This window comes from Molothrus aeneus, chromosome 2 (assembly GCF_037042795.1).
Source record: "Molothrus aeneus isolate 106 chromosome 2, BPBGC_Maene_1.0, whole genome shotgun sequence".
NCBI lineage: Eukaryota > Metazoa > Chordata > Aves > Passeriformes > Icteridae > Molothrus > Molothrus aeneus.
The window spans coordinates 84023744-84048261 of NC_089647.1; the positions used below are offsets into that span (position 1 = coordinate 84023744).

The 24518-nt window shown below is 38.6% G+C and overlaps 1 protein-coding gene across 1 annotated transcript in view; it reads left to right on the plus strand.

The window, feature by feature from the left end:
- Positions 1 to 1270: 1270 nt before the first annotated feature.
- Positions 1271 to 24518, plus strand: part of HERC2 (HECT and RLD domain containing E3 ubiquitin protein ligase 2) — a 104237-nt gene continuing 80989 nt past the window's right edge. Inside the window, exons 1-4 of the mRNA XM_066545195.1 lie at positions 1271 to 1346; positions 2043 to 2162; positions 12650 to 12764; positions 20306 to 20443. Coding sequence (XP_066401292.1) covers positions 2091 to 2162; positions 12650 to 12764; positions 20306 to 20443 — 325 coding nt within the window. The 5' untranslated portion in view covers positions 1271 to 1346; positions 2043 to 2090. The remainder of the gene's footprint in view (positions 1347 to 2042; positions 2163 to 12649; positions 12765 to 20305; positions 20444 to 24518) is intronic.

The window sequence follows — 24518 nt, forward strand, 5'->3', positions numbered from 1 at the left end:
GTGTACCTTTGCCTAAAAATGCCAGCAAATGGTCTCAGTTCTGTTAGCATTTCATTGACATTCAGTCAGTGGCTTCATGTTGGCCAAACCCAGTAACAGTCCCATCTGCCAAGTCTTGCTCTACATTCCTAATTCCTTAGCTGCCAGGGAACAGGAGTCTAAGTATTGTGAGAAACTTGACTTCTGGTTTATTTGAATTTCAAACTACTAATATACATCCCCAACAAACTTATGCTGAAGGATGATTATTTGCCTCAGAGCAGTTTCTCCCTTGAGCAATCAGTCATATTTGCCTCCAGACTCCTGTTATTGCCTGCCATTAGCAAGTTCACACTTTATTCCCCAGCATCCTTATTCCTTCATGTGTAGTGGCATCGCTTTATTGTTCCCAGCCTTTGTTCCTTCCCTGGTTACAGAAGATGCAGAGGACGCAGAGTTACTGATATTTTCTTTGCAGTGGTCTTTACTTACACAACCAGCAATGGGCAGAAACTGATGCACAGGAAGGTCCAGCTGAATATGAGTTTCTTTACCGTGTGGATGACCTTGCACTGGAACAGATTGTGCAGAGGGGTTGTGGAGTCCATTTCATTGGAGATATTCAGGAAGCATCAGGACAATCAGAGTCACAGTATTATTAGGGTTGGCAAAGACTTTGGAGGTCATCCAGTCCAACACCTCTGCCAAGGCAGGGTCACCTAGAGCAGGTTACTCAGGAGCGCAGCAAGGTGGGCTCTGGATGTTTCCAGAGACAGACACACCGTGCTGCGCCGCATGCTCCAGGATGACTCTGCCTGAGTAGGGAGGCTGGGCCAGATGCCCCAGTGTGGTCTCTTCCAACCTTTCCCACTCTGAGATTCTGTTTGCCTCCGAGCTACTCCTTACTAACCTTTCTCGTCTGAAACACTTAAAAGCTACTTTATTTAAGAAGTCAACAGTACAGTTTGCAGATGGCCCTTCAATGACTTAAACAACCCTTTTTGGTTTTTTTGGGTTTTTTTTTTTTAATCTCTGCATCCCGGCTGTAAGGATGCTCTCATCCCGTTACTACCGGCGCGGCTCCGCCCGCCTGCCCGTGGCGCTGCCCGCCCCGCTGCGGGACAGGATGTCCCGCCTCCCGCCGCTCTCCCGATTGGCAGGGAGCTCCGCTGGCGTACGGGGGGCCGAACTCTCCCCGTCTCCAGTAGCGGCGGAGCGAGGGAGGGATCGGCCAGCGGCTCCGCCGGCGGAGGGGTGGGGGGTGGGCGGGCGAGGGAAGGAGGGGCGAGGATTACCCGGGGCCGAGCGGGCGGCGGTGCAGCGGGAGCCGGATCCGCCGCTGCCGCCGTCGCTGCCGCGGCTGCTTGGTGAGTGTGGGAGCCCCGGCAGCCCCGCCGGGCTCGGGGGCGGCGGGAGGCAGGGGCGGCGGCGGCGGCGGGGGAGCGCGGCCTCCGCTCCGCATCCCGGGAGCGCCGCGGGAGGGGCAGGCGAGGCAGGGCCGGCCCCCGCGGCGACCCCTGCCCGGGCGGGGCTCTGCCTCCGCTCCCCGAGCCCCCGGCCCGGCCCCGGGCTGCCCCGGCGGGTGGGAGCCGTCAGGGCGGTGACAGCGGGGCGGGAGCGCGGGGTGGGATGCTCGGCAGAGGGGGAGCCCCCGGCCTCGGGGAGGAGGGGGTGCGGGTGACCCTGATAATCGCTTTATGTTGGCCTGCGGCTTGCGTAATCTGCGATCAATTATTTATTTCATGCACCACTTGCGGGGCTGAGGGGCAGCGTTAAGGCCTTCGGTGTGGCTCAGCGCAGCAGAAGGGAGGCTTCCTTCCCACGGGTGTGACAGGGAGGGGATGTGCAGGCTTTTTTCTGGGTTCAGGTAGTATTCCTAATGCGCGTTCCTCTCCCCGTGCAAATTCAGGGGATGTGAACGAGCGAGGTCCTTCTTCATGATACATTTTTAAAGATCGAGTGTAAGCCGTCCTAGTCTGAACAAAAATAACCTTGTGTGGTTTACTTCATGTGCTAGATTGTCCTTTTTTTTTATTTTTTCTTTCTCTCCGCTCATTCTGTAGCAGGTTGGGCTGCTCAGCCAGCCTGGAGAGAAGGCTGAAGAAGGAAACATGTCTTCTGATTCTTTTTGTCTGTCTGCTCAAGCAAGGTTTGACTCCAAATGGTTGAAGACAGACTTGCAGGTAAGGACTTTGGTCATATTGCATTGTGACCTTTCAGGTGCTGTTCAAGGATGCTTTTAGTCCAAAAAGCTGACAAGTAGAAGATTGCAGCTCTTGAGATAGTGTATAGGTTTTCCCAGGTATGCTGATTTATAAGTGGCTTTGAAGAAACACCAAGTTATTTTGATCTGCAAATAGATCTGCATTTTCAGTCCAGTCCCTTCTGCTTTGAAACAAGCTGGGCTACATATGTGTGTTATCTTTGCCGAGTGTCAAAGCTCCTGGCAGAGTATGTGGCATTTCTGCTAGAACTATAAATTCTTATTTAGGCTGTTGCTAAATGTCTTGCCTGCATATGAGCTGGCAGTTTTAATGCACAGGAGAACTGAAGCAAAAGGCAATGGAAATGTAATTTATATTTTGAAGAATTCAAATTAGATTTTGCTGCAGTTGTTTGCATTATGAATAGAAGGTTCCTTTAAATTTTGTCCTTTTTGAGTTTTTTGTCAAAGGTACAAGGTTGAAATGGAAGTGGTCTTCATTGAAATATACCAGTATTTGATGAAAGTTTTCTTTTATCTTAGAAGATTTCTTCATTTAGCAAAGTTGTGTGATGTGGGGAGGAGGAGGATATTAATATGTTTTCTCAAATCAGGTTTTACAAATAAATGGAAAATACAGAGAAATAGAGTAGTTTGGGTCAGTTATGTTTGTTGTAGGTGAAATGAATAACTAGATTAAGTCCTTGTGTCTTCTCCTTCTTTTACCCAGATGTTGCGTATAGATCTCTTACTTTGAATAACCTTTCCAAGTTTCAACTCAAAACTGTGAAATTCTTTTTGGGGTGGGCCAGCCAGTGTTATTCTTTTGTTACTGTTAATGATAGTGCTACTGAAAAACTCCTAAAAATTCTGTCTTCGTGACTTAATCCCAGATTACCTGCTGATAGTCTACATGCTTGAGTTGTTCTGATGGTTAGAGAAGGATTTTCCCCATGCAGTTGTGATTTAAAAGCAGCCTTTCTCCAGTATTTTACATCAAACAAGATAAATTGGAATCAGAAGTGACAGATATAGCCTAAGAGATTCCATTATTTAGTAGGTCTTGAATGTAAATGCTATGCAATGACAGGGCTTGCTCTTGATTTGGTTAGATTAATTTTATTTTCATCTTTTGTTCCTACCAAAGTAAAAGTTTCAGTCTAAAGTCAGATGTTTCTCTAATGTAGTAAATAAAGATGCTATACAACATTTTGGAGGCAAGCATATTAAGAAATAGGGAAATACTTTTTTTGTTTTCAGAAGAGTGGCTTTTAGATTACATTATATTGTATATAATGATTGTTGAATACAGGGAAATTTATCTGAAAAAGTGGCAACCTTTGTTTGTAACACCTGCTGACTATGCATTGCCTTTCTTTTCTTTTCTATTATATGGGGTGAAAAATGTGACTGTTCATGTGATATATCAGATTTTTCCTTTTTTGTAGTGCCTTTTTTTCTACATCACTTTTTTTTCCCTAATTATTTAAACTTTTGATAGGAGGGTTTCAGTTGTCATGGATTATTTTCAGTTGTGTGTATAAATGCAATGATATTATTTGTGATTTATTAGACTGTAGCTTAGTTGATGTGTTACAAGACTTCCTTTTAATAATAAAAATCTGCATTTGTAGCATATTTCTATGAATAAATGCTCTTACTTACACATGTTCTTTATGTGTAATAACAAGTTAAACTCTTAATTGCCAGAGTACTCTTTTTTTTTTTTCCTTCCAATCAAGCTTTAGTCAGAATAATGAGAATAATGAAATAAGAGAACAGTAATGATTTGTCATGTGCTGGATGCAAACATCACTTCTCTGGAATCTGAAGACAAGCCAGGCCTCCTGGGTATAATATAATTTTCTTATTAGGTTACCTGTTTTTGGTATTACACAGGTCCTCATCACAGAACTCTTAATTGGATGCGTGTGTTCAGTATTTTAAAAAATTGAGCATGTGAATCTTGAGTAGCATCTTTTAATGTATTAAATGGCAGATGCCTTCTGTGAAGGACAGGGGTTTTGGGCTCTGGAGAATTTTTCTACTACATGAATGATTATTTTAGCTGCTTGTTGGCTAGCATGACCTAGCTGCGTGTGGTTATTTTTTTTAATGGGTATAAATCCTGAGTCTTAATCCTTTGAGTTCTATGTGTACTGAATATGTAGATTTCTTAATGTGCTTGTTTTTACTGGCTCAGCTGTAGAAGAGCCCTATTGGTGCTCAAGAGACTGTCAGCAGGAATTGAAAAGGTGAACACAGTACTATGAGAGGTTTGAAGAGGACACGCTAAATTTATGTGAAAGGATTAAAATGACTACAGATTGTTTGGAATTGGACCCTGGAACTCTTCACTTTTTAGCTGCATTTTTAACTTCTCAGTGTACAGCAGTCCAAGAATGAGTAGGTGACAGTCCTTGTAGAAACAGAATTATTCTGGGGAATTACCTTAGGAGGCATACAGAGACTGATTAATTTTTAAAATAAATTCTGCTGCTAAAAAATTTGGGGTGTATTGCTAGGATTGGAAGTAAAATGGTTTCATTTGGTGGCCTAGTATCTCCAAAGTAGTTTTTTCTTTTTTTACTTTTTTCCTTTGTCAGTGTTGCTAGAGAGTTTGTTTTTTAGACTTGATAACTGGCAGTTATTGATGATTAGGCCAATGAAATCTCTCTTAAAATTATTGCATTCTTTTTTGCATTTGCTCAAGATGTTGCATGAATAGTGTAATACACAATATTCTAGTACTATTTGCATTAATAAGTATTATGTTGTGGCATTAATACAATAAGAAAAGAGTGACATGTGGATTGTAGCATGGCTTGTGTTTAATCACCTGTGTGCATCACTGTTGCAGCTGGTGTCCAGGCCAAATTTAAATGTTCTTACTCAGTTTTGGGATGTTACTGCTGTGAGATAGAGGCAGTGGGATGTAGCATGTTATTACTGCTCTTAAGTGAATATCAAAGGCACAAGTCCTTCTGTAGTAGCAGTGACCTTCTGGCCTGCACAATTACCTGACATGGTGTGAAATGTTAATGGAACTGCATCTTCACAATGTTTTTTGCTTATGTTATTTTTTCTGAAACCGAACAATACTATTTTAGGAAGCCAAAGTGCTCCACAAAGATCCAAATGCAACCTGTAACTGCTCCATGTCTTTTTAAAAACTTTGTAATTATTTGCATGATCTATGGCTACTAGTGTAATTTTGAAGTGCTCAGAAACATTTCTTTTACTTAAAAAAATCTAAATTTCCTGGTGGAGCAAAATAGGATACTCTCTGTTATCTGTAAAAACAGACTGTTACAGCAGCTGAAATATCAGGGTAGTACAGCTGAATATGAGAACATCAGTACACAATATGTAGTATGTTCTCCTATGACATATATCAACAGGATGTGTATAACATCATCATTAATGAAATAGTCCTGTGAAGTTATGAAATAGGTGGATTTTAGTGCAGGTCACTTTTTCATGTATCATTCTTAATACAGTTGCTTGAATTTATAAGTTACTTATTTAGATTTGAATTAATGCATTGAAAAGGCCTACCTATTGATGACTATTACTAGTAGGAACCATTACATTTATAGCAAACTTTGTGTGTCATGGGAGATTGTGTTTCAATGACTGTTCCTCAGGAAGACATCCTTTATTATAAAAAGGGAAGATTAAAATTGTTTACTTAAACCTAGGTAGGTACCCAGTTTGTGGAATCAAACTGTGCTTAAAATAATTCTGATTAAATAGATGTACTGTACAACTAAATTAGAATCTTATGCAGAGACCTTTAATTAGTGATGGATGAATAACTAAAAACTAGAATTGCTGTGAGCTAATGGGATGCATGTGTGTGTTCAAATGGAGTTTAATTAGGCTGCTTATTCTGGATCCTGTGGAGAACTGTTGTGCTTAATAGCAGGAGTTAGAGGGAAAAACTTTTATTTTCCTGTAGTGTGGAAAAAAACTTTAGGCAACAGTCAAGGTGTAGGAGCTGTCTGCAATAGGAAAATGCAGTATTTCCATCAGTTTTGATTGAATTCATGCTTGGCAGACTATTTCTGTCATTATCTTTTGTCACAGAGATGAAAATAATTTTTTTGAAATTAAATAGCCACCTTTAAGAGTTGCATTAATTTGAAACCTTTTTACCCTTCCTTTGAAGTTACATTCATCATTTGTATTTTCTTGAAAATCCTACCTTCCAACATTCAGATCAGTGTCTTTACTTGTGAGAAGATTATGTAAAGAAATGATGTCTTGGCTATTAAAAGCAAGAAGTCGGTGAAAGTTGCTGTCTCTATTTTGTTGTTTCCTGTTAATCTTCTTTGCTTTGGTTTTCTGATCAAAAAAATGAAGGGCTTATTTGGAAGCTCTTACAGTAAACTGCAAATGAGGACTCCTTTGTAATTAAAGGAAGTGAACTTTGTGATACCAATTTTTAAAAGTTATTTTAAAACTGAAGTAGTGCTGTCTCTCCTAAATAAGTGATTTCCAGATGGAGGGAAAAACACTCCATGTGGTGTGATAGGTTAGAGAAATTAGATTTAATCCATAGGTTCAAATATTTGTGTTCAGACAGAGCTATTCTTCAGATGTATAAAAATAGGGAATTGCATAATTTTTCTTTCTGTGTGACTATTTACTGTTAGTTTTTCCAGCAAGTGGAAGACCAGCACCCTGCTATAATGGGGATGTTTCTAGTTTAACCCCAAATCTGTTGCAGTAATGTGGGGCTGCTGAACCTTTTGATTTTGCTCTCTGAGCTGTTGAGCACTGTGTTTAGGTGTAGTGATGTTGCACTGTGCTCTGCATAGGTGTGATAAGCAGCTGTGGTCTCAGGGCCTGCCTCGTTCAGCAGGAGAGGAAGGAAGCTAGGACAAAATACTAAGACAACAATGAAAAAGGAAACACAAATTGAATGGATTCAGAAAAGCAAAAACAGAAGAGAGACTTAGTAAAGGACTACTTCTGTGATTTTCTTCACTACTACTGGGCTGAAAGTGTTTTTCACTTAAGTATTTTTCTAGCTATGAAAGTTTTTCATGTAGTTTTTAAATTACAGCCAGTGGCTAATGCAAAAATAAGTGAATAGAAGAACACATTCTCCACTACCCTTGACAATTCTGAGGTGAAGATTATTTAAGTAGCTTATATTTTAAATTCCATATTGATGTTCTGTGGTTATGAAGTCAGTTTCTTAAATTTCCAGCGCAATTATATAACCAGGAATCCTACCTAAGTCAATCCTTGTCCTTTTGGGTAATTTTATTTTCCTGGCTTCATTTCTCTTGAGTTCAAGTTAACTTTTATGAAGGCTTCTATGCTTTTTGCAGGGAAGTTTATGAAACCACCTTGATAACAAAATCTAATGTACTACATAGAGTTTGTCTAATTAAAATAGTTGACTTCAAAGCAAAATCAGAGCTGCTGATTATTCTTAAAATAACTTACTGAAAGCAAAATTGTAGCAGTGCTTTGAGAATTCTCAGGAGCTTACCCAGTTATGGTTGCAAGATTTAATTTTCTTGAAATGGAAGGAAATGTTAATGCCAGGGTCTTATTGTTTAAAGTTGATAGGGGTGGACGGGAATTTCACTGCCAGCCCTGTTGGAGGCTGGCAGCAGCATATGTCAGCAACCAAACTAGATACCCCTTGGACTTAATCAGATGTTGTACCAGACAGAATAAATTACAGTTCTACTGCAGAGATAAGATTAACTAAAGATTAGAGTGGAGGCAGCCCAGTTTACAGTAGAAGTTCACTTTAAAGTCTCCTTAGGCCCTTGTGTTTTTAGTTTGGGATAAGTGGGCAGGGCTGAGCCTTAGGTCTGTGTGGGAAGTGTGGATTTGTTGAGATATATGGCTTTCAAGTGATCATGACATGGTCTGGGGATGAGAAAGTGTGACAAATGATGGAAGAGCCTTGGGGTTTCAGAAGGTGAGATGCGTAGGAGATGGGGATTGAGAAGAGGTCAGTAGATGTCATGGGAAAGGACAAGGGAGATTTTTAGCTTGGGGAATGAGTAGGAGGATTAAGAACATGGGCCAAAGTTGCAAGGCACAAGGCAGTGGATAGTAGTAATGGAGTATAGAGCTGCTCTTGTCCTGGTCTTTGGAAGGAAGTGTGTAATGGGGCAAGCAGGGCCTTGGGGGAGATTTACTGAGGGCACATCTCTGATACTGTTGTCAGTTGCAGAAGTTCAGTGAAAACTTCATTATTCTTAATTTGTTAACTTACTGAGTTGAAATTCATCCCTTTAAACATTTGCAAATGAAATTGCTTGATTCATATGAATATCTTTCCCTCTAATAATTTAGCAATCTAGTGAGAGAGACTTTACAGAACACAAGTGGCTGCTCTTGTGTTTGGATGTCCAGTATGTCAGGAACAATGAAGACACCAAGTGTGTTTTTCTTGTCTTTTACTGTAGCACCAATTGCCTTGTGAAGATTCTTCAAATAATTTAGTGGAGGGAAGTACCTTTTTTCTCTCTCTTTTTTTTTTTTGTTCTGAACAAAGTTTTAGTTCTCTAGTTTGAACATTGAGATGTGTGATGGACTCATTATGAATGACTGAATGTGAGAGGTATCGGTGGGAGCAAAGGAAGAAAGTCATAAAATACTGTAGGAAGAAAAAAATGCAGGGTTGGGAAGTTAAAGCAGACACTCTTCCACTACACAGAAGAGTGTTATCTTCAGCTGCAAGTTTCACAGGGTCACAAATGTTTGAGATTGGAAGGACCTTTGGAAGTCATCTGGTCCAACTCCCCTGTTGAAGAAGAGCCACCTAGAGTCCAGTGCCCAGGTCTGTGTTTGAATGTCTTCTGCATATCTTCAAAACTTGGGAATCTACAACCTCCCTGGGCACCTTGTGCCAGTGCTTGGTCTCTCTCTCACAAGGAAAATGTGTTTCCTGGTGGTCAGAGGGAAGCTCCTGCATTTCAGTTTACACCCATTCCTTTTGGTTCTGTCCCTGGGTACTACTGAGCAAAGCCTGGATCCATCTTTTTTACACCTTCCCTTCAGATTTCATACACACACACACACACATATATACATATACATATACATATACATATATATATATATATATATATATATATATATATATATATATATATATATATATATATATATATATATATATATATATATATATATATATATATATATATATATATATATATATATGAGCTTTCCTCCCAAACCCTTTCTCTCTGCCTTTCCTCATAAAAAGGGAGTTCCAGTCCCTTAAAAATTTTCGTGGCTCTTTGCTGGGCTTTCTCCTTTTTGTCCATGTCTCTCACACTGAGCCTACACTGGACCTGTAGTGATGCCTGAGGCTGTTCCTCCCCAGCTGTAGGACTTTGCACTTCTTCATGAGGTTTAGGATCATGAGGTCAATCCATTTCTCCAGCTTGTCAAGGGCCCTCTGGATGTCAGCATGACCCTCTTTTGTATCGACCACTCCGCCCCATTTCTCTTGGCTAAAAGAAATATTTCTCTTAAGGGAGCAGTAAATTTTCTATTGTGATTATGTAATTTTGAGATCATGAAAATAAACTTGCTTAAATAATTTATCACTTAAAAACTCAGACTTTTCTTTCACTTTTGGCTAATATATATAGCAAATACTAGATATCTGCTGAATGTTGAGTAGATTAATAGTAATTGTGTTACAGCTGAAATTAAGTTGCCATGTTATGACAGATGGATTGGTTGTAAATACAATTTCTTAATTATCTGTTCAGTTGGTTGCTTTGATTATTGCTGTAAAGTCAGTCCAGTGTTTCTTTACTTTCATACTTGTCTCATTTTTTCCCTTCCCCCAACACAGATACTACTGACAAAATGTTAACTACAACCTAAGTAGTAGGCAGAATTGTTTATCTGAAGGCTGCTTATGGTATTCGGAGAGGGAGGTGGAACTCTGTGACCCGTAGTCTTGGTGGTTCCTCTATCTTTTTGCAACATACCAAGAAAAAATTACTTTGATAAGACTTTGAAACAAATCCAAGGCCAAAGAAATTTTGTTTACTTTTACAATTTTTAGTTGCATGAAAGAGTTGAGTGAACTTTGTGCTGTGTAAAAGAATTAGAAGTTGGAGAAAACAGTTCCTGATTCTGCTTTATATGAATGCTTTCAAAAGTAATAAGTAAGTTTTCTGAAATAGAGCAGTTCTACATTATGAAGAATCTGGCATTCAAAGCCTGGAGACATTTAGATTCTATGGGCTGTGAGAATGATTTTCCATACTAAGGTGATCTGAGAATGTAAAGTAAAATGTGTGAAAAAGACAGTTTATTAGAAAAAGATCTGTAATTTCTGAAAACTATAATTTATTATGCAGCCCATATGGAAGGTTGCCTCACTTACTATTTTTCAAGCTTGTATTTTACCATAGGTTAGCATTTTACAGGTGAAAGATAAAAAAAATAATGTATCACCACTATATGAAATAAAATCACTGAAACAACTGTTTTACTTTTTTTTACACAGGAAAAAAACTACGAAAAGTAAATTCCCTAGGTGTCCCACTAAAGTATATGACCACATCTAAAGAAGGAAAAAGTGAAAACCATTTATTGTTGAAATATTCATAAATATAAAAAAAATCAGTTAATGGTGAATGATTTTTTTCATTGTTGAAATGCAGCTTCAGGTTATTCCAATTTTAAAAAAATGAAGCCAAATGTAAAGCTCTTAGCAAAACACAAAGCAGGTCTTTGCAAAATCTCCTTGTTCTGTGTAACACTGAAGTACAGGGACTGTACCTTTCAGTAAAGCATGGTCAGGGTTCGATTCTGGTGCTGTACAACTGATAAGTCACAGATAAGGTGAATAACGTCAAGCTCACACTGCATGATTCTGCCCCTGGTCAGGCAATAGTAAGGGACAGACAAGTACAATGTGTCAACTCATATTTTATGCTGAAGGAAGAATTATGGAGATCATTAATACGTGTTGCAGTGGATTTGTGAATATGAAATTCTCAATATGAAGTCAAGAAATTACTATGGGCATTTAGTGTGTTACAGTGGTGTGAAAGCACGTAACTTGTCTTTTAATTCCTGTTAACTGGGATGAGCTGGGTCAGCAAATCTCTGCCCTGCTGGTGGATGTGTCTCTTAGTATCTGTAATCCTTAATCATTACAATGTAATGATTTTATTTTGAGCTGTTTCTCGAGACAAGTGGACTTTTATGTAGTGGTAAATATTTTATGGCAGTTGTTGCAAGTCACATCTTTGTATTACCTCTCTGTTAAAACACTTTGGATTTGATTGCTAGTTACATAACACAAAGAAGCTTCTGAATGAACCTTCAACAAGTGCTGTATTTTCTTTTCTTATTTTTAAAAGGGTTTTTTGGTGATGTTATGGGGTTTTTTTGTTTATTTTTTGTTTTTGTTTTTATTTTTTTTTTTATGTGGTCCACTGCACCACTGTGGTATGGAGAAAATACTCTGTTTTTCAGTTTTGTGTCCTGCCCTCCTCCCTTATGCTTTATAGCTGTGAATTAGAGCCTGGTTATTATGGAATTCACTTGGGATGCAGATACCTGTTCTGCAGCATTTTATAAAGCAAAAAACAACATCCATAGAAGAGAAGTTGTCCTGCTCATTAGGATTCTCCAAGGGAGATCCAAATTCCTAAATCATTAGGAGACTTGTGTTACAGCCAGTGCTTTTGTGAGTGGTTCCAGCTAGCAGAGTCTATGTTCTGTTGCCAGTATTTGTGCTCTTGAGCACAGAGTGTATTGGGAGCTGACCTGGGCTCAAGCAGCCCTTTGCTCTTGCTCTGGGTGTTGCTGGGTTTAGGCTGATCCATTCCATAATCTGGCTCTTGGTGGGAGAGGAGGCATTGGAGCAGTTGGAAAGAGGAGGGAGGGTGGTGAGAGATGCTTTGCACAGCAGGACCAGATTGAACTGGCTGAATTCATTTACAAATCTGTGCCTTGATGTCATCATTCTGGTTAAGATGCCCAGCTCTTCAGCTGCTGGTTGGCGAGGGGACTGTGAGCTTCTGTGTCTTGGGATTTTATGCAGCTTGACTTTGTTTGAATAGCTTTTCCTGAAGAGAAAAAGGACTCCCCACACCCTCTCCCTGCCCCCCAGCTGGTGTCATCTTGAATGGGTGGATAGTTCTGGGGTGACAAAGTCCATGCCTTTAATGAAAACTTATCACCAAAAAAAGTTCATTTTTCTGGACTTGAACCTAAAATTTACCATTTTGCACTTTTAATTTGAAAATAGCATAGCTAGACAATCAGAGATTCTGAAGATTTTTTTAAATCCTTGTCATACACACACACAGAAAATCTCATTTCCAGTGAGATGGTACATGTGTTTTCTTTCTTCTGGGATGATGTATAAAATCAGATGTGTTTTTAGTGTTAGCTTGAGTTGCCTTGAGAGAAAAGTGTGTGTAACTGTATGTAATGTATTATTTTTAACAGCTTGCTTTTACACGAGATGGATTGTGTGGCTTGTGGAATGAAATGGTAAAAGATGGAGAGATTGTATATCCTGGAACAGAATTAATACAGAGTGGTGAACTACCTCCAAGAAAAGGTATGAATTTTAAACTTCTTTTAATTTGTTCGTTTTTTTTCTTTCATTGTGGTGTTGAAAATGGACTTCAGCTTTCATACTGTCACAAAACTTTTGTTCATCATCACCTGTCTATATGATTTGCAGGTGTTAATGTTTTGAATTAAATACAATTGAAAGTGATTTCTAAAAAGTGTATGAAAAGGTAATGTCCAAGCCTCCAAATGAAGGCTTAAATCTGTTCTAGCCTTGTGAAATTTAACTTCATAACTAGGCATGTTACTATGAGAGAGGCTTGGCAGTGTCTTTTTGTTTGGTATGCTTGGTGTGTTTACAGCTGTAGCCTTTGTTTAAAGGAAGTGGACTGAGGAATGGGATAAAGCTGATACTGCTATTTCTAATTTTGTTTACAGTCTTCAGCAAGTAACTGAAAGGTCAGCTGAAAAACTGTCCACGATCCGCCTGAGAATGTAGTGTGTGGTGTGTGGGGGGTTTTTTGGTTTTTTTTTTTTTCTTTTAAGTTTTCCAGTGTACTTGAGAGCAGTTATAACACTGCAAATATTGCAAGTGGCAGAGTAATACATCTGCTTAGAGAGATTACTTTGGTGGGGGTGGATTTTGTTTTGCAATGGGGAATGCTGGAATGGAGTGATTCTGCTCTTGCCTTTTTTTCACTTTCACCACATAAGTGGTGCTCTTTTAACTCCATACTGAACAGAAAATTAAACTGGTCAAAAACTAAAATATTTGTTTCCTCATCTGGCTGAAATAGACTCACCAAATGGTCAGATAAGTTTTGTCAGTAATTTGTGAAATTCCCAGATAAATGAGGAGATGGGTAGAAATACTGCCTTTGGTAACAGTGAACTATTTTTTTGGCATCTGTTACTTCCTGAATTGTACTGTGGAATAGACATGATATTTCAAACCAATAATGCTGAATTACTCATGTAGACAATTTTTTCATACCTATAGTATGCCTTCTTTAAGAATAGGAGGAATGGATGTGTTTTTGACTATAAGAGGTAATTTTTACAGGAAGTAAGATGCAGTAAATAATTTATGAAAGAAGAATGAATTATACATTTACTTATCAAGAGTATAAGCTTTGTAGGTTATTAGTGGCTGCATGCTGTAGTAAAAATCAGGTTATGCTCCTAAGTGTTTCAGAGTTAGAAAACTTTTGTCTTCCCTATGCTGCTGGCCCTTTGGAGTATTATTGTTGCCACTGGGTGAAAATACAGCTGATCTTATCAAGAAGGCTACTACAAAGCTGCTCTGAAATGAGTGGAGGTAGAGTAATGGTTGGTTTGTTCTTTGGGCTGGCTACTTCCATGTGTAGTAACAAAAGGCATTGTAAACTTTTTGCAATAAAGGGAAGTATTACCTCCTAAAGGAATTGTAGGAAATGGTTTCCTGTTCACTGACAGCTTGTGATAGAGGTGTTGTGGTGGTTGTGGTAAAACAATTCAACACACTGTGCTTTCATGTAGAAGAAGGATAACAAACATCTGTAGTACTGAAGGGTACTATATATATGTATATATATATATATATATATATACATAATCTATATTTTATTAGATATATAAATTATATAATGTATTTTTTTTTCTTGCTTTGCAAAATTATCTTTTTGTGCTGGATACTTACACGTTGCTTTTTAGAGTTGTACCTGTGCTAGTCCTTGACAGAAAACTGTTCTTCCAATATCTTTATAGCTAAGTAGCTGCAGAGAATTGAGATTTTCAGTTAATTATGGTGCTGTAGTGCTTTTAGTAATTCTGAGAAAGCTTATAGAAAGATATCAAAGTATAATTGTTTTTAATTTTCAGGATAATCCTTGAAATATCATCTAGGAAAATGCAATCTGTCACTTCTGATGCAAAATACAGACAGCAGTATAAAATAAAAATCCAGAAGTGCTAAGTCAATCATCTATGACTTCATGTTTGTCCACCCTTAGGACACTTCTGAACAATTATGAGAATTTATTTTTTTAATGCCAGATGCAAGTGTGTACATGTCTCAGAAGGTTCAAAAAGTGTTGAAGACTGTAGAAAACATTTATTTAAAAATATAGAGTTTCTGACACTTCAGTGTATAAATAAGGCTTTCATGGTACTCTGAAATGTCCAAGCTCTGATGAGGCTTTTGAAAGCCTTTTCATGTGCATGGTGGGGTGGTGGTAAAGGCAGACTGCCACTTGTTGTTTCCAGTACTGTATTGTGGTGGGCTGACCTTAGCCAGGTGCTCACCCTTCCAGCTCCTTGCCTGCTGCCCCTCCTCCATAGGAGGTGGAATAAAATATAAAAGCTTGGGAGTTGAGATAAAGCCAGGGAGATCACTTACCTGTTACTGTTGTGGGAAAAACAGACTTGGGGAAAATTAATTTAGTTTATTTTAGTGCCAATTAAGATAGACTTGTATTGTGAGTAACAAAGGTAAAAACTAAAACATCACCTTTCGCTCGTCTTTGCTTCTGGAGGAGTTAAGTGTAAGTTTTACATAGCACAGATCATACCTGTTCCTTTCCACAGCTGGAGGGTGTATGTCCTTCTACATATCTCTTGAAACACTGCAGTAGTTTGGAAATTTAAATAAATCTTTTTCAGGCTCTTAACTCTTAGGATTAATGTACGAACTGTGTTTCAGTGAAGTTAGTTGTCATAAAGGCTGTTGTGTTGGCCTACAGGGTTCTAAAATACAGCTATCTTGCTAACCAGGCTTGAGGGGAAAAAAAGGGCTATTTTAGGTCACTGTCAATCAGGTTGTATGTTTGATCATGGAACCAGAAAAACTGAGGGTCAGTTTACACCTCTGAACTTGCAGCTTAAGTTTAGTTTCATGAAATGAAAATCTAAAGTATTTATGTCTGTTTAGTTGGTACTTACTTTTTTGCATAAATGATCTGCAAATATAATTCAAGACAAGAGGGAAAAGTACACAGAAGTAATGAGATTTATATAAAACCCAGTGGTTTCATATGAAAAGTAATATAGAGTAATGTCAATATTCAGAGTTTGCTGCTAAATTGACTAATCTGGAGATGAACAAGAGAGGTTGCTGTATGTAGTCCCTTTTATTCAGTCTTTTTAAAGAAGTTTTGATTTAAGCCCATCCACTATACACACACACACACACATATACACATATATATATAAATATATTTCTTCACTAGTGCTATAGCTCTCTGTTGATGCTGACTGGACTGTTCAGAAGAGGCACTTCATTCTGTCAGTGGATATTAGCAGTGGCAGCAGACTGGAAGAACATGCTATTGATAGCAAAAAACATCCCTTTTCCCTCTAGGAGGAATATAAAAGTAGTGCTTTTTTTTCCCCTCCTGTTCGCAAGAATGTTTGGTTAGGAATAAGGTCTTTGTTTTGAAGTCATGGCACTTTAAGAAAAACATATTTGATAAATGTGTTCAGCAGAATGTGTTTGTATGTTTCCAAGTACCATCTGAGGACACAGCTGTGACAGTAGTGATGTCCAAATACAGGTGCACTTTCAGCATTGCATGTATTTCAAAGACAATCAGGCTGCCCTCAGGAAATTTGGATTAGATTAATACCTTGTATACTGGAATCCAGCTTCTGAAAATAATAAAAAATAGTAAATAATATTATTCTTACTAAATTTTGAAGTTAGAGAACTGTTACTGTAAAATTTTAAGACATACCAGTCTCTTTAAGACACACAGGTCTCTTTTGTGGGTTGCTATTTTTTATTTATTTTTGATTCCTCAGTCTTCATAGGTGGAAGAGTCTGTTTCATTTAGCTGTTTTAAGTTTCAGAACAAAAATATAAAATTGTCAGCTTCATACCTCTGTCCTGCCTTTTGTAAACACTGTGGGCTTCCTTTTCTGTTCCCCCTTTCCTGAAAGTTGGGCTTTCTCTGCCTGGTGCCTCTAAATACACAAACCTCATGCAGTGTTGCACCTGCAAGCAGGTTAAATGAAGTCCAAATGCCACAAGCAATTCCAGAGAGGCTGGCAGAAACAAAATATTTATGACAAGAATAACAGCATGTGGGAATTGGTTATGGTGGCTGCTGTACAAACCACGTTATAAATCAAACTGTAGCAGTGTGTAGGGGTGTGGGCTGGCTCCTGCTTTGAGCCTTCTTTTTTTTTGTGTAAGGGAGAACTTGTTAAAAGTGAGAAGTGGCACTTTTCTCTTCTGCTTCCCCTGACCCAGCTGTGGTCTGTACACCGTGACTCAAGAATTCAGTGCTCAGCTGTGGGTTTTCATATTCTCTCTGCAGGGTAGGGAAGTCTGTAGTCACTCTGTTGGACAGTTTGACTTCAGAAGTGTAGAATGCTCTATTGTAAATTCAAACAATAATGTATTAAATAATGTATTAAAAAATAGTATACAGGGAAGAAAAGAAACTTAAGATTCTGATCTCCTAACCCTAATTAGAAATAATCATCTAACCTAGAGAGCTGTATAAGTATGGTTTGCAAATGGTAAAGCATATCTTTCCCTCACAAATAACAAATACCAATTTTGTGTATGTAGGTGTATATATATATGGGTGTGTGTGTAAAACATCAAGGATTTTTGACAGAAAATATATTGCAGCTGAAATATTTCCTGGATCTGGGACTAGCAAATACTGGTTTAGGGTGGTTATAAAACACAGCCCTTTTCTAAAGCACACTGTGTGACTTTTTGCCCTGTCAACATCTGTAGGGGAACTGTTGCAGGCCTTCTCTTGCCATGGAGGGATTCCCAACTACATGAGTTCATTGGCATTTCAGAGCAGCACAAGACCATACTAGAACAGGTGGTGGAGGCCACTATGCAGTGTCAGGTTTTTTTCCCCTCATTGATTATGAAATGTAAGTTCCATTTTTAGTGCTTCCTTTTTATGCTCTGTTTATACCAGATTAAGCCATGGCTGTGCAAGATAGTGCAGGCATGGTGAGCTGCTGTGCTTTGGTTTGGGAGCTCATTTCTAGCTGAGAAGGGTTACTTCAGTTGCTCAGTTCTGACTGCTGGCTGTACCTGCCTGCCTCAGTGTAGAGGTATAAGGGTGTGTACTAAAACATAATAAAGGGAAAGGTCTTTCAGGGAGATGTTATGTTGCTTCCTCCACAATATTCACAAAATTAAGTTAAATCATACTGACACACTGCATTGTATTTTTGAATGCATTGTTTTGAAAAGTGTCTTGTTACTTTGGTCTGTTCTGGTTTTGCTCAAGATATTTCTCCTATTTCTCCTCCCTGCCCCTCTTTCTGAAAAATCTTTCATGAAGCATAACAGAACTTCCATAATTATGATGTCTGTGTTGCTGCTTTCAGTCTAGACTGATACCAGCTTTCTCTGTTATGTGGCAAGTAGTTTTTTTGCAAGTTTAGTGAACTGTCTGTGTGGAACAATTTGACATGGTCTTTTAATGTGATTTTTAGCTCATTTCCTTCCCACTTTTTCTCTCATTGCTCCTCTTCCTGGTTCATACAGACAATTGAAAAAAAAATCCTCCTGTGGATTTATCTGCCAGGGTTGTTTTTATTCCATACACAGCTTGAGTTCCTACCTGGACTGGGATCTTCTCTATTTGCAGTGAGGAGTTTGATTAAATGACTAAGTTTGTAGCCCTTGGTTGTCATCCTTTGCCAAGGATCTGTTGAAAAGCATAACAAGTTCTCCTACAGCTGCCTGTAAATTGTGTCTTGGCATAGCATCCTTCTACCCACTAACTAAAATTCCAGACCCTGCAAAGCGTATCTCTAGACGTGTGGGTGAGTGGAGAAACAGTGAGATTTATGGTGTTACTGTGGAAATATTCTGAGCCACTGGGGCTGAGCAGGGTCCTTGGTCTATAATGGGTTCTGTACTTTTCATGTTATTCTCCTGTGCCTCTGAAAAGAAACAGCTGGATTGAATCACATTTTGGACATTGTTATCAAACTGGTGACTCACAGACTGTTCCTCAGGGCTTGAGGGACACAGTTGGATTCTCTGTTTGCCACTTACAAGAAGTATATCCAAATTTCATTTTCCTGTTCTCAAGTGACTTTGCTATCTCTTCCTTGACCCACAATCTCAGCTCCATCATTGATACTGCAATTATGCCTCCTTTCCTTTTCTCCTGCTCTTCAGTCTTCATCTTCCATCTCCTAAACACCTGTCAGTTACAGGTCAGGAAACAGTGCTTTAATTTCAAATTTGGGTAATTAAGGTGGCACAAAAAACCCTTTTTTTTGGGAGGTCTTATTGTCTCCAGTTAAAAAAAAACTTAACAAAGTGGCAATCACAGATCCAGTTTCAGCCAGATTAAGCATTAATTTTCTGTTAGGCCAGATGGAAAGAATAGTTGAATGTTCTTGTACATTGTGATAGGTGCATTTTGTACATTCTGAGGTAATGAGAGCCTTTGATCTCACTCCATGAGTGTGAGGTAGGCTGCAGTCAGATGTTCCATGTCTGGCTACTGATGTAAACCTCTTGCTTATTATTTTCTTCTGATATATGCTGGTACAAATCTATTATTTTGGTGGGGTACGTGGGGTGAGAAAGGAAAAAAGACAAAATAGTAGTGATTATCTGTCATGTTGTGGCTGGGACATTTAGGGAGGGAGTCTCTGGACTAGACTGGCAGATAGGAATGAAGGATTGATCAGTTCTAGGAGCCAGGTAAAAAAGGCTGGAACTAAACTCTTCACAGGCAAGTTTCAAATGCTGGACTTGAGAAATTTGGAGTGGTATGGTTTGAAAAGAAGGTCAGGGTGAGGAAAGTAACTGGCCATGTGTCCCTCAGTTGCAAGGCAATCTTACGCATTGAACTGACTGGAGGTATGGATATGGAAATCCCTAGTCCCAATATAAATAAAGAGAAACTTCCAGCTGTCTAGTTCTACTCTCTTTAGAAAATTGAGACTTTCAGGCAGCCTTTGATTACAGAGATAAGTGACTAATGTCTGTGTTCTGACTTTGTGAAAGTAGTCTCAAAAGGATTTCACATGATGTTTTGTTGCTTGGGCAGAAAATGGTGGTATTATTTTCAGTACTTGCCAGTAATTACTAAGATGCTAGATGTTTTACAGATGTTGACATACTGCTGCATAAAAGTAGTGTAAATGCCAATGTGTAGCTCTCCTTGATTTTGAAATATAGGCTATTGCTGTCTTTTTTTATTCTTGGAAACAGAATATAAAACCAAGTAAATGCTACAGCAATACAGATAGCTGGGAGCACAGTCTGACTTCAAGTGCCTTCTTTGCAGTACTGTGTATTGCAAATCCTTTTCAATTCTTACATGATGGTATCTATATTAAATGTTCATCATGCTGAGGAGGTTACAGAGGTGATTTCTGGATTGCAAGGTCGCTGTCTTATAAAATGTAACGTGAGACCCAGCACCTGTGACAGTTAACATGATAAAATAGAACTTCCCCCACTATGTTCTCTTAATGATAGACAACATTTCTGTAAGCTTGTGGCCTGGGGATTTCACCTTTATATTTCTAATCTAGACCTGAATTCCAACCTGACTTGAAGGTAGCTTAACTGGTCTTTTTTTTCCCCCTCCCTTTTGTTTTCTTTAGATGATAGCACTGAATGCCAAACTGCATCAAAGAAAGAAGAGCAGAATGACAAAGAAAAGAAAGATGAAGAAGAGACTCCACTGCCCACTTACAGGGCCAAATCGATTGTTGAGAGTTGGGTGTGGGGTAAACAACCAGGTATCACAGCTGTTTTGGTCATTTTCACTGACATCATGTATTCTATATACATCAGGAAGTATTTGTATCAAATGTTCTTGCTGACATCTGCATCTCTTAGGTTAGTGAAATAAGTTAGATACATGGTTTAACTGTGACTGAAATTAGACGTTTGCTGTAATTAATTTCAAATTTAATTAGACTCTTGACTTGAAGAGTCAATTTGCCCCTTTCAGGCTGCTTGAAGGAATGATAGACCAACTTGAAATAAATGAAGTTACCCAGTGAAAAGTTCCAATGTCTTCAGAATATTTCTTTTCAGTTGCAGACATTATAAAGAAATTGCTTTGTTTCTGAAGCCTGAATTTTCTGCAGGCAGTAATGGTTTAATGGGTGATTTTTCTTTTTGGTTTCATGGTCTAGTAGATAGGTTTGTGTGAATCATGGGAGGAAGGTTGAAATGCTTAGTTCACTTAACTGTTTGTCCTGACCTTTGCTGACACTAATTGCACCTGTGGGGCAGTGGAACAGCAGTTTGTGTATTCACATCTTTGTGCAGGGGTCTATAAAATCCTGCTTTTGATACTGAAGCCATTTGAGGTTTGTGGCTGTTTGCTACTATAGAGCGGCAGTTCATTGTCTAAAATTGTCCATGTTTAAAAATAGCAGATGAGAAGAAGCCTCAGTTCAGTAGTTTATTTTACAGTTCCTGGTACATGATATTGCCTGATTCAGATGTTGGCATGTACAAACTTCAGAGACATCTGTTGTGTCACTTGTCCTTTCCCCTCACCCAGAAGCACTTGAAGATCCCTGGGAAAAGTATTATCTCTTCAGTGCCAGAATCTGCATCTGTGTAGCTGTGTTTGCTAGGGGACATGCTTGTTTCTGTTGAGCCACAGGTCAGCTGCCAGGCTGCTGTCCTCTGCTCTGTGCCAGCCTGCTTGCTCCCTTTCCTTGAGGACAGGAGGACAGATGGATTTGCTGTCACTCTGGTAGTAGGACAGAACCTTGCAGTATATCAGGAATGACAAGAATTGCCACTACAGTGGAAGTGGGAGCGAGAATTCAATGTGTTGTAGAGATGTGAACTGAAGGTCACATTACTTATGTCTTATATTCTTATTTAATGTGTGTTGCTGAAAAGTAAAATAAAACAATTTTACAGAATAGTAAGCTAAATGTCAAAGATCTTAACAAATTTCTTCCAGCTGACCAAAGTGTTTGAGACAACATTTGGTCTTTAAGCTCACTCTCCAATTATTTTTTAAAAAATTGAAGCAGCAGTTTTTCAAAAGAAAAAGGATGTTTGTGTGTTTGGAGTTTTCAGAAAGAAGTAGCTTTCTGTCTTGTAGTTACTTATAATGCTTATATATAGTATGGCTTATTGCCACATGTATGGATTCTTGTTCTAGAAATAAGGTGTGAAGACTTTATAATTTGTCAGAAATAAATTTTTATTCCTTGGTCTCTGTTACCATTTGTGTTTGAATTTTGTATCACCTGGCTGTGACAAAAATCATTAAACAGCGTTGGGAACACACTTGTGGTTTATTTGTACAATAAATGCATTTATTGTATAAATAAGCCCCAAGTGGGGCTTTTGTTCATGATTGCAGGTTACCTTGTAAGTTTTTGTTTTGCATTTGTCAGAAATATAGCTAATAGCTGCCTTTTGAGCCATCCTAATTGTGACTTGGTAATTAATTCTGAAAAAGCTACAGCATCAGTTCCATTTTGATACTTCCTGTTAATGGTTCATAAAATGAGAACTGTTTTAAGCATTTCTTCTATTATCCTTTGAAAAATGAACTTCTAAACATTTCCTTGTCAAATCCATGAGGGAACTTCTAAAAAGGAGAGTTATTTCTTAAATATATCATTGCTGATCAAGTAAGAACTAGAGACTTACTATGTCTTCATTTATAGTTTATATTCCTTTACAAGTAAGATATAATTCAGAGATGGAGATTTGAAGTTATGTTACAAAAAGAACTGAAGAGGCATTTAAAGTCAGTGTTTCAGGTCAATACACTGAAGTATTTCTGCTGAGCTGAATGATTTACAGCCTTACATTATGAAAATAGTAACTAGATATTGGACACTGTATGTTTGAGAAGTGCTGTAATGCAATCTTATTTTGCCAAGTGTGGGGTATCGTGGTGTTGAACTTCAGCAGGCTAATCTAGGTCAGTGGGCCTTGTGACACCTCTCCCCCATGAGGGCTGAGAAGTTGTGGGAGCACAGAGGAAAACCTGCTCATTAAATGTGCTGAGGAACAGTACTTCATGTGCCCCTCAACTCCATGCGTGTTTTGTCATCCTGGCACAAGTTCAGAGAAGCAAAATGCTTTCTCTAGGTCTCATTTAAGCTGAGATCACTGTGCTGTCAGAACACGGCAAAGATATCACAGTGGTTTTCTTTTTTTCTTATTTTTTTGTAACAGTCCTACTATTCCAAGAACTGTAAGAATACATAAGATAATAATAAATACATGTATAAGTCATTTTTTGACTTGAGGTTTTTTTTCTCTCTTTTGCATCTTAGTGTTCTTCTATTTCATATGCTGCTCTTTTGTGATACCACTGTTAAACTATTCGTTTTTTAAATGAATGCTCCCTTAAAATATCTTCTGCCTGTTGTATTCATACCAGGTTGAGTACATTAATAAAGAAGTTCCTGTGATTCTTCCTAAAAACCCTTGTTTACTACTTTCTTCTTTTTTTTCAGTTTTCTTTTCTGAAGATCTTTCAGGTTTTAACATCTTACACGATCTGAGGTCCAGGTGTTCAGCCCTAGGTATGGGGGGAAAAAAAGAGAGGAAACTCTTTGAAGTGGTTGTTCAAAGCCTACAGAAAATAGAGCAGTATTTCATCTTCTTGGGCTTCTTTTTCTTAGTTATAATATGCTTAAGGTTGGCTGTATTGAGCACACTTTTTTCAGTGTTGCACCTTATTTTTCTGATATTGTTATACAATATCCCCAAGATTGCACCAGGATATGCTTTATGGGCACTACTGAAGAGGCAAGGTTAAAATTAACCATGTGACTTCAGTGAGCTTGTTGGGATACTTGTCATTACCAAGTGCATTGTATTCCTGCATTTGTGTTATGAGAGAAGGACATAGGCAGGACTTTCATCCTGTAAGGGGCTTTTAGTTACACAATGAAATCTAAATTTACACTGTGTACAGAAGTAATTAAAAAGTAGTCATGGCATTGAAAAAAACCTTTCTTTTAGCCTTCTTTATTGAGATACTTCTGGTTTTTATCAAATTTCTTTGTTCATACTTTCAAGTTTAGATTTACAAATGCTTTACAAATGATTTACAAATGTGTCAGTGTGTTTTTTACACACATACAGGAATTAAAATTCTTGCTGTTTTGTTCTGTGCATGAATATTAGAACATCAATTTAAACAAGTTTTGCTGTAAAACTTTGAAAATCATAGAATTGTAGAATATGCTGAGTTGGAAGGGACCCATGAGGATCATTGAGTCCAACTTTTGGCCCTGCCCAGGTCACCCCAATAAGTCACACCGTGTGCCTGAGAGCATTGTCCAAACACTGGCGCTCAGGCTGGTGCTGTGACCACTTCCCTGAGGAACTGCAGTGCCCAACCACCCTCTGAGTGAAAAACTTTTTCCTGGTATCCAACCCAAACCTCCCCTGCCTCAGCTTTGTGCCATGTCCTTGAGTCCTGTCACTGGTCACAAGAGTGAAGGACAGGTACCTGCCCCTTCACTTCCCCTCACAAAGATGTTGAAGATCACAATGAGGTCTCCCCTCATTCTCCTCCAGGCTGACCAAACCAAGTGTTCTCAGCTGCTTCTCATAAGGCTTCTCCTCCAGCCACTTCACTGTCCTGTAGCCAGCCACAAAATGAGATGCATTCTCAATGCACATATGGCTGATCAATATCTCTCCTATTGAATACTAATTAGGTGAAGTTTTGATGTTGTTCATCTTTTGAACAGGGGAGCAGAAAGCTAAAAGCTAAATGACCTTTAGGCATTTTAGTCTTTGTTGGTATAAAATAACATTGAAAGCCTATTTTGGTTTTGTTTCTGAAGGCAATTCTGTGTATGTGATGGC